Source organism: Lontra canadensis, unplaced genomic scaffold (genome assembly GCF_010015895.1).
Source record: "Lontra canadensis isolate GAN:19392208 unplaced genomic scaffold, GSC_riverotter_1.0 scaffold92, whole genome shotgun sequence".
In the NCBI taxonomy this organism is placed as follows: Eukaryota; Metazoa; Chordata; class Mammalia; order Carnivora; family Mustelidae; genus Lontra; species Lontra canadensis.
Genome location: NW_022631086.1, coordinates 2,209,654 through 2,219,361, shown reverse-complemented (window position 1 = coordinate 2,219,361; position 9,708 = coordinate 2,209,654). Strand labels below are relative to the sequence as shown.

At 43.8% G+C, this 9,708-nt stretch overlaps 1 protein-coding gene across 1 annotated transcript; it reads left to right on the top strand.

The window, feature by feature from the left end:
- Positions 1 to 216: 216 nt before the first annotated feature.
- Positions 217 to 9,600, top strand: LOC116854489 (translation initiation factor IF-2-like). The gene is made up of 3 exons (XM_032836390.1): positions 217 to 246; positions 651 to 1,238; positions 9,555 to 9,600. The coding sequence occupies exons 1-3, from the start codon at positions 217 to 219 to the stop codon at positions 9,570 to 9,572; spliced, it is 636 nt and encodes a 211-aa protein (XP_032692281.1). The 3' UTR covers positions 9,573 to 9,600.
- The last annotated feature ends 108 nt before the right edge of the window (positions 9,601 to 9,708 follow it).

The following is a 9,708-nucleotide window of genomic DNA, read 5'->3' as shown; positions in this document are numbered from 1 at the left end:
TTGATTCTTGCATCACAGCTTTCATTATTTTGGTTGCCATAATCCTGTTCGACTTGCGCTGCTTTGTTGGGGAAGGGAGACTGTGTTTGACTTTGCTTGGAGACCATAAAACCACAACAAAATAGATTCTGCTGAACGCTACTAGGCAACACCAGGATCTCCTCTCCACAAGGCGAAGGACTTGTGATAAAAGACAAACGGCTCCCAATGTGTTGCATGCGTACAGGGCGTCTTAAGAAACCGAAGGTGGTTCTGAAGCATCATCTTCATGAATAACCACGAATAAATAGAACTAAGATGTCAAGTGACTTCTCAGGAAATCTGAGCTTTATAAACAACAACAAAGCCTATAGTCTGACCACTTTCCCCAAAATTGTTTGCAACTGATCTGACAGCCAAAAGGTCAGCTGTTAGGATCTTTTTGGAAGTTGATTTGAAAGGAGTGTGCTCAATGTCCTCGCTGAACTGCATCACTTCCTTCCTGGGACCATCAGGGAACCTCCCCAGCCTTTCAAGATAGGTTCTGCTTAGAAAGGTCAACCGGGCAGTGGGAACCCCGGGCAAAAGTTGGCGGCTAGTGCAGCGCATCTCTTCCCCGGCGTTCTCGGCCGTTCCTTCTCCTCCTCTCCCCACGGAGGTGGACCCCGTAGAAAGGTTCCGCCAGAGGGTGGGTCAGGGCTCAGGTTTGCAGCTGTGGAGAAGCGCCGGAGGCCGTGCATCTCCAGGAGGTAGGGAAAGCCTCCGAGAGAGCCTCCAGGCCCCCGCCCCCGGCTCTTCTAGGGACCCGCTCATCCTGGAACCCGGCGCGGGGCTCCCGGCGCGGGGCCGGGGAGGGGTGTGGCGGCGCAGGGGGTAGGACCCGCAGGCTGCCGGTGGGGGGGGCGGGGGGGCTGAACCCGCCTGGCCGACCTCCGCAAGGAGCTTCAGTGCAGGGGGCGGGGGAGAGTGGAGGGAGGAGGCCTAAAACCTCAGGGTGCATACGAGGGGAGGACTCGATTGCAGAGGGAGGGCAGAGCCGCCGAGCAGCTGGGCGCAGGAGTGAGCGAGCGTGCGAGCGGCCCGGGGGAGCGCGGCTGCGGCTCTGCCGCGGGCAGGGAGCCGGCCGGCGCGTCGTACTCCGTAACCAGGGCGGCCCGGCTCCCCGCAGCCCTGCAAGCCGAGCCAGAGCTCCCGGAGCCCGCCGCCGGCCGTGCGCTCGCTTCGCTGCCGGGAACCTGGACGAGCCCGGGAGAGTGAAGGTAAAAGGAAAGAAGGAAGAGAGAGAGAGAGAGAGAGAGAGAGAGATGGAAGGAAGGAAGGAGGGAGAGAGCGAGAGCGAGAATATGAGAGTGGGTGCAAGCCGAACAAATTGCAAATTGTAAGCAAGTTTGTACTTGCATGTTGGGGTTGTGCGTGCTTAATGGGAGGGAGAGGGCGGTGATGGTGGTGGTGGTGGTGTGTGTACGTGTCTGATACTCAGGGATGAGGAGATAAGGAGGTGGAGAGCGTCCTCCCCGCATCTCGTACGTAGATATCCCTATTAATATCCCCCTCTCGGATTGTCATTTCCGCTTGTGGCACTTCTTTTGGGCTCCCGTGATGCAGAAGCAAAAGGCAGCCACCCTCTTGTGATGGTCGGTACTGTTGCTACTATCAGATGGGAGATGCACGGCGTTGGACAAATTCTAGGAGCCTCCCTTCCTCCACTCTCGACTATTTTAGGAAGGGCTGGGGGGAGGGGAAGCGGGTACCAAGGCCCAGGGCTTGACGACGGTGCGGAGGCCGGGGCTTCAGACTGCTGGGGTGTCGCCGTGCAATTGCTTCCAGGCGCAGCCTTCGCTAGAGGGCAAGATAACTTTGATCTCCTCTCTGGAAAGACAGGTTTCAGACGGAGATTTTGCAGGGCTGCCTGAGGAGTTCTGTGAAATGGTGGTTCACAGGGCGGCAGGTGCATGGCAAAGGGCAGAAAAACAGTGAGAAATAAAGCAGTTCTCAGCCGCTAAGCAAAGAAAGCCCTTCTGGAAACCGGGTTGGGTGTGCTGCCCCGGGGTGACAGACCTTGGAGGCTGCAAGTTCAGGCCCAGCCTGCGGAGAAACATCAGCCTGAAACCAGGATTAGCATCCTGGAATGTTCATCTCTGAGCTTTTCAGTTTGGGGTGGAAAACCTGTATGTATCCGACAGTCTTCCGTGAACGTTCCAAGAAAGTTCTAAGCGAATTATTTCTCTCTTCTTGAGTGTCTATATTTTTGTCTCCATCTGAGCAAGCTTTTACTGAAGGAAGCACTTGTTTACAAAAGCCAGACTTGTGCAAGAGACAGTGTAGTAATTTTCACTTAAACAACAATTATTAATATGACCCACATCTGTACAAAATGCTGATCTAATTCTTAGTCATGAAGATTGTTCTTTCAGATGCTTGATGAAAAAGAAATAGTATGGGTAAAAAGTTCCTGATATTGCCTGAACAGGGTGATAAATACACATAGCTATTTCTGTTTCTTGTGTATTTGAGCCTGTTCCTTACTTTGTGGCAAATTTAGAACAAAATGTACCAGATCAATGCTAAGTTAATATGTTTCAGTTGAAGATAAAGGCTCGGCTTCAGACTGACTCAGATAGTCACATTGTTAGCTTTTGAGAATATTCGTTCTTATCATTAGAGACTCATTTTTATCTCTCTTAACTAATGATTTTTTCAGAAACTGGCTTGTTCCTGTTCTCACTGTCCCCATATAAAAATTCTTGTCACTTGATTCCTTCCTCTTGCAGGGGAGCAAGGGGTGAGAAAAGGCAGTTTATCGTTCAGACTCTTTCAAGAATGGCTTGTAGTTCAATGTGCAGGACAGGCTCTCTGAGAAGTCTGCAGCACACACAGCTTCTTGGAAATGAAGGGAGGTGTAACTGAACAGGATGTAGGAAGCCCTCGGCTAGGCAAGGTTGGTAACGTTTTCTCAGTTCTAGATGCTGCAGCCACACCCGTGACCTGACTGTGACTGTCACGTGGGGCCCGAGGGTCCCCTGGGAGGGAATCTGCATTTCTCCTCCTCTTAGATGTGTTGTAGGTGCCCTTCCTTGTGATCTAATCCAGCCAGAGCTAGTGTTTGGCAGGCGGATATATATACTCTAGCGAAGTAGGGGAGGAAGGTAGCTGATACCTTGGGGTCTGATTTATCCTCCAAGCTTACCAAAAAGTGTTCAACCATGACACATCGTATCCATCACATTGATCAGCTCTGTACTTTGTCTTTTGCTTACTTGTTTACATTTTTGTTCTCCCAGAAAAAGGGCTGATTCTTACTTGTTACCCTGTACAGCTCATAATAATGAATAATTCACAGTACTGCTCACTGATAACCCGTACACATACGTTAGTTGTGTATTTATATAACTCCAGATGTCCATCTCCTTCCCTACTGCTTAGCCATCTTAGTGTTTATTAATTAGTACCATTGCTAAAGGATGAATGCAGGAAAACAATAATTAAATTTAAAATTAGACACTTCATGTGACTCACTCCAGCAAAGAACTTAGATGTAAGGGGGTGGAGGTGTATTTGTTGGCTTTTTAATTTTTGTTTAATAACGATTTTTAATAGGTTCTTATCCTTATACATATTTAGACATCTCTTTTAGTAATATTTATATTTTGTGCTGCTCTGAATCGGTTTGTGTTTTCAGGTAGAAATGAACCACATCATCTCTGGTGGTCACAGGATTCGCAATTTTCTTCTCTAGTTTCCCAATACCTAAAATTGTAGTTGCATTACTTTACCATGTGTTCTTGGGGCCTCACAGTGTTCTTCCCAGTGTTTTCTTCACGCATTTCTTTTTAGGAGCACAAACAAGAAACTGTTTTGCAGCCTGTTGTCCATTTTGCTTAGAGACTGGAGACTGGAGTTGAGTTTTGATGATTTGCTGATTTGAGATCAGCAAATTTGATGATTTGAGATTTGATGATTTGCTCCTGTGCTTTCCACAGGTGCTGCTAGAAGAGTGTATGGTTCAGATAGGAGAACCCACCCAGAGCAGACAGCATCCATTCCCCCCTGCTTTCTGCATGATCAGTGCAGCAGCAGTGGTCATCAATCGGGCATTCAGTTTGCTCACACAGTTCCATGGACAGAACTCACCCTACTTTGTTGTAGTATTATTGATAACATCTCCCCCTCTGATAGGTAAGCTGGAAGAAGGGCTTATCTGTCTTGTTCATTGCTATTTCCTCAGTACCATTGTCCTTTATGAATAGTTTCTCCATACATTTTTGATGTTTGAAATAAGCATTGGGCTCTTAATTCTCTGCTAGCTGTGGTGGATGTACTTAGCTGCAGTGGGATCCTAGTTCCTTCTCCTAGAAGGATTTGGAGATCGTGCTGGGGACTGTTCATTGGTCACAATCTATCAATGTCTATCTGATCTTCCCTTTATGTCCCAGTAGAGGAACCGTCCCCACCTCACCACTACCCACAATCTCCTGCACCTATGAAACACCTTTTAAATTTCCCTGAGAACAGTGAGCTTGTTGGTGGTGCTGGGCCTTCCTCTGATGTTCTGGCTCTGTAGGTCCTGCCCACAACCAGAACACTCTAGGTAATCTGTCACTTCCAGGAGTGAATTTCAAGCTCTTGTGACCTTGTACCAGTCATTATTTCAGCTGTCACCTATGCTGCCATTGGCTTTGCAACTGACAAGCACACTGGAGAGCGCCTCTCCATCTTGGACCCACTTCACATATTGCATATTGGAGAAACTAAGGCCAGGAGAAGGAAAATGGAAACCATATATTTGCTGGAACTCTGTTACATGCCGAGTGATCTGCTAAGAATATTACATACTGATTTTTTTAAATCTAACTATACAGGGTGCCTGGGTGGCTCGGTTGGTTAAGCAGCTGCCTTTGGCTCAGGTCACGATCCCAGCATCTTGGGATCGAGTCCTATATCAATGAGCTCCCTGCTTAGCAGGGAGTCTGCTTCTCCCTCTGCCCCTCTCCACCCCCCTCACCCCACTTGTTCTGGAGTATGTACACTCTCTCTCTCATTCTTAAAAATAAATAAATAAAATCTTTAAAAAATTAAAAAATATATAACTTATGCAGGATAAAATCAAACTGAATTGGCAATAAAATAGCTCCACTTTACAGATTAAGAAACAAGTGTTCAGGAAAGTTAACTTTTCTTAAGGTCATATGGACAAAATTTAGACTCTGTTCCAGATCTTTCTTAGTCCATAGTATGTGCATGTCCCATAGGTACCACACCACCTGTGATAGGCCATTGTTGAGGACCTCCACACACAGAACCAGCTCAAACTCACCCAGCCGATTGGAACAAAGCTAAACCCAGAACTCATATCTTCTAATCCCCAGTCTCCTTTTATATTTGTTTTATTAATTTGAAATTTCTTATATCATATGTCCCTGTAAGTGAAAGTATCAGTAAAAAACAAGATATCGTAATTTCACAACGGAGGAAATGTGTGTATACATGAATGATGAAAGCAAAATATTTTATCTATGTCTGAAGAAGGAAGGATATTGCATTAACTTCTTTTGCAGTGAGGAGGAAGAAGTTTTCTGAGGGTTCTCTCATCGAGGGAAAGTATTATGAAGTTGACTCTAAGACAAACGTATAGATCGAGGGCCTAGCACATTCTCAGGGATGTACTTGATATCGACGGGTGGGATGTTAAAACAAAGTGAGTTATAGACTCTATGCCTGCAGAATGCTCACTGTCTACTTAGAGTTGAGGCTAACCACAGTGATGAGTAAAAGACAAATCATATTTATAATTGTATAGATTGTTAGTGCTGAGTCTATACTGGAGTATTTAGGGACAGCTTCAAGCTGAGTGTGGGTCCTGGGTCAGGTGTTTAGGGATCCTTTGGGTCTGCTCAGCTGACAGTACCCCACACAGGGGTGGGGGAAAGTTGTTTAGCAAGGATAGGAATGTATAAGGTGAAGAGTGTTGGAAGTAAAACCCGCATAACCCTCCAGGCTGCTAAGCTCAGTTGATGGCACCATGGCCCACAGACCCTCAAGTCAGAATCCCAAGAGTCATCTAAGACACTTGGAGAACCCTACCAACTGCTTCCTAGCTGCCTTCCCTGATCAGTCACCAAGTCCTGCACATTTTGCCTCCTAAAGATTTTTAAGATTTTATCTTCTACTCACTCACTGTCTTGTTTCAGTCTGTCATCATCTCCTATCTTAACTCCTCAGATACTTTCCTAACTGAACTTTCTGAATCTTTCAGTCTTGTCTTCTTCAAACACACCTTTAAAAACTGTATCTAGAATAATCTAAATTATACTTGGGTACTTTCAGCTTAAAATCCCTCAGTGGTTTGCTGTTGCCTTCCAGAGAATCAGGACCAAGCTTCTGAGCATAGCACACAGGGCCCTCAACCATCGGTGCTACCTTCTTCTCCAGCCTCAGCTCCAGAATGTCACCTGGTAGAGTCCTTCATGATCTCACTATTGGTACTCCTACATAGAATCATGCCGTTCCTTGTGTCCATGACTTGGCTTGAGCTCTTCACTCTGACTGGCCTGTGCTTTCATATTTTTCTCCTGACTAGCTCCAACTTGTTTACCAGGACCCTCCCAAGACATTTTCCAGAATCTTCTTATTGGTTTAATGTCCATCCTTTGCATTTTTCACCTCTATATTTGCACTTGCTCATGACATTGTTCTATTGTTTTGTTCTATGTTGTATCTTCCACTATGTTCGAAGCTCCTCAAAAAATAGAATCCATGTCATATTCATCTTGGGACCACCAGCATTGAGCTCTGACATTCAGAATACATTTGTTATACTGTAGAAGTAAGACTGGATACGTAACCGGCACTTGGACATAAGCAAAGAAATTCTGAGTTCAAAAGATAGGTATATATATGATATATATATATATATATATATCATATATATATATATATATAATATGTTTCAAATACTTGATATATGTATCTCATATATATGTACGAAAGAGGGGGAGAAAGAGAGTTAAAAATTAATCTATTGTGTAGTATGATTGTGAACTAGAAGAAGGAAGAAACATGGTGATCTGTAATGCAGTGACTTAGAGAAATCCTTTTTAATTCCATAATTCTTGGTTGGTGGTAGGAGCCACATCTTTCATGAACTCCAGTGCTGGGCAGGGGCTGGCTTGGGATAGCTGAGTTAAAATGAATTTCTTCCCTCATCACTACTTAGTATATATATGTAGTTAGCTAGCTAGCTAGAGTTCAGAAAGTTATATTCTTGCATTTGGAGAACTTAACTTTCTATTAGTTTAAAGGAGCCGTTTGTAAGATTTTAGGCACTTCCCACTATTTACTAGTCTCCAAATTATGGTGGATTTTGCATGTGGGCAAGTGGAATATTTTCCTCCAGGAGATGAAGGCTGCTAATGGGCACATAATTCCAGTAGGGCTAAAGGCCTTGATACATGATAGGCTATCCATAAGTAATTATTTATCCTCTGAGAATCCCTTAGAAAGCTACCCCCTGTGAGGCACCTCTCTAGCCCAGAAGCTCACAGGTCCTGGGTCCTCCTTCTACCAAATATCTTTTCAAGGAACCTAGAGAAGTCGGTCTGGGTCTTCTCGCCCATTAGGGCTGTTCACTACACCACTTCACCCTAACTTGCTCCGAGACCAGTACATCCTTTCTTGCTCCACTATACCTCTCTGATGGTTTTGAACACAAGGAAGCCGCCATATGCAATGTTTTGCATCCTTTTGGATATAGTATTCTAAAACAGGTAGTATCAGCTTTGCCTTCATGCATTCGAACCAGATGCCAATGTATACCAGTTTTAATCGTGCCATTTTAAAATCAATTATAGTTCGTAATTACATTTTGTTACGTAACCAATCTCTCATAAATAATATTGCTTGTATGACCATATGGTCAGGTTACAATATCGTTTTTGATAACACTCCTAGACTCCTTTTGGTCTCTTTTTTTCCTTCTGGCAGGTGGACCATCCCACGTGTATGTGTTTTCTTTACAGATCTGCCTTTACTATCCTCCCCTGCCTCTGCCCCATCTTTTTTCTTTACCTTCATCCTCATAAGGCAGAGATGCAGTGTGAGTTGTAATAAAGTGTCATCTCACATGGGCCACCTTAGTGTGGCCTCTTGGTTAAGCTTCTTTACCTGGTCCCTATTCACCCTCCTCTCCTTTCTTCATTATTTATCCTCTCCATAGCAAAACCTTCTCTTCAACTAACACTAGGGTTAGGAAATCCTTATTAAGAGTAAATGTCTCTTAAACCATAAGAGACTCTTAATCTCACAAAACAAACTGAGGGTTGCCAGGGGGAGGGGAGGTATGGAGAGGGTGGTTGGATTATGGACATTGGGGAGGGTATGTGCTATGGTGAGTGCTGTGTAAGCCTGATGATTCACAGACCTGTACCCCTGGAGCAAATAATACATTATATATATATGTTAATTTAAAAAAAATTAAAAAAGAAAAAAAGTAAATGTCTCTCAGTATGAAGTTTTCATCAACTACTCTCCTGTTTCTATTTCTCCTTGCTCAATCCAGAATGATGACTTAAACTTGACCAAAATAGGAAATTCAGGAAGTGGGTAGAAGGGATATGGCTTCTCTGTCCAGGCCACCCCCACCCCCCAAAACCTTAGCCTTCAACCTACTTTAGAGTCTTTCTGTATAGGAAGAAAAGTAGCTAAATCAAATCCATTTTGACTACTAAAAACAGAATATTTGAAACTGATGTTGTTAGAATGATATACTTTTACATTTTTACTGTTTTAATTCATCAAATTGTTATTAGAAGTTAAGATTTTCTTGTTATTTTTATTTTTATTTTTAAATTTTAATTCTAGGGTAGTTAACATACAGTGTTACATTGGTTTCAGGAGTGCAATATAATGATTCAGCAATTCTGTGCCTTACTCCGTACTCATCTAGAAGCTAAGATTTAATCTCATTCCTGGAAAGTATACAAATGAAACAGCAAAATAAATGTACAAAGCAGGCTGAAATACCATCGATGAGAGAACTTGGGAATATTGAGAAATAGGACTCCCTGTTTTGACTTCATAATACATTCACTTTCATAGATCGATGGAGAAATTATAGTTTAAAAAGAAAACATGGAAGGGGCGCCTGTGTGGCTCAGTCAGTTAAGCATCTGCCTTTGGCTCAGGTCAGGTCAGGTCATGATCTGAGAGTCCTGGGATCCAGCCCAAGGTCATGCTCCCAGCTCAGCAGAGAGTCTGCTTCTCCCTCTTCCTCTGCCATTCCCCCCACTCCTGCCCTCTGTCTCTCCTCAAATACATAAATAAATAAAATCTTAAAAAAAAAAAAAAAAAAGAAAACATGTAATAAGGGAACATTTCTTTCTCAGCAACCATCTTTTTATATATGTCTCGTGTATTTTGTCAGATCTAAAGACTCCTAGCATTTGCCAAGTACTTTATACATGTTTCACTTGGTAATGAATCATCTATTAAAACTGAAGAGAAATAGTTTTCTTTTTAACATTAGGGGGATCTATGTAGATTTTAAATAAAATATCGTACCTTTTCTGTTTGTTTTCCAGGTACCTGAGTTCACTTAACAGAACAGTCTTAAAAGAAGGAAAAGAAAAAGGGGTCCAGTCTTTGGAATCGCTGACCCCTCACTCGCTGCTAAGTGCGTGGGATTCCCGTGCGACCCTATAGATCCAGGGAGGCCCGGCATGTTTCCCTGAGTGG

Bases quoted from the DNA above. Each gene is read 5' to 3' on its own strand.
- LOC116854489 (XM_032836390.1), top strand. From the start codon at position 217: ATGCGTACAGGGCGTCTTAAGAAACCGAAG. The intron at 247-650 runs GTGGTTCTGAAG...TGGACCCCGTAG, and splicing joins GGCGTCTTAAGAAACCGAAG to AAAGGTTCCGCCAGAGGGTG.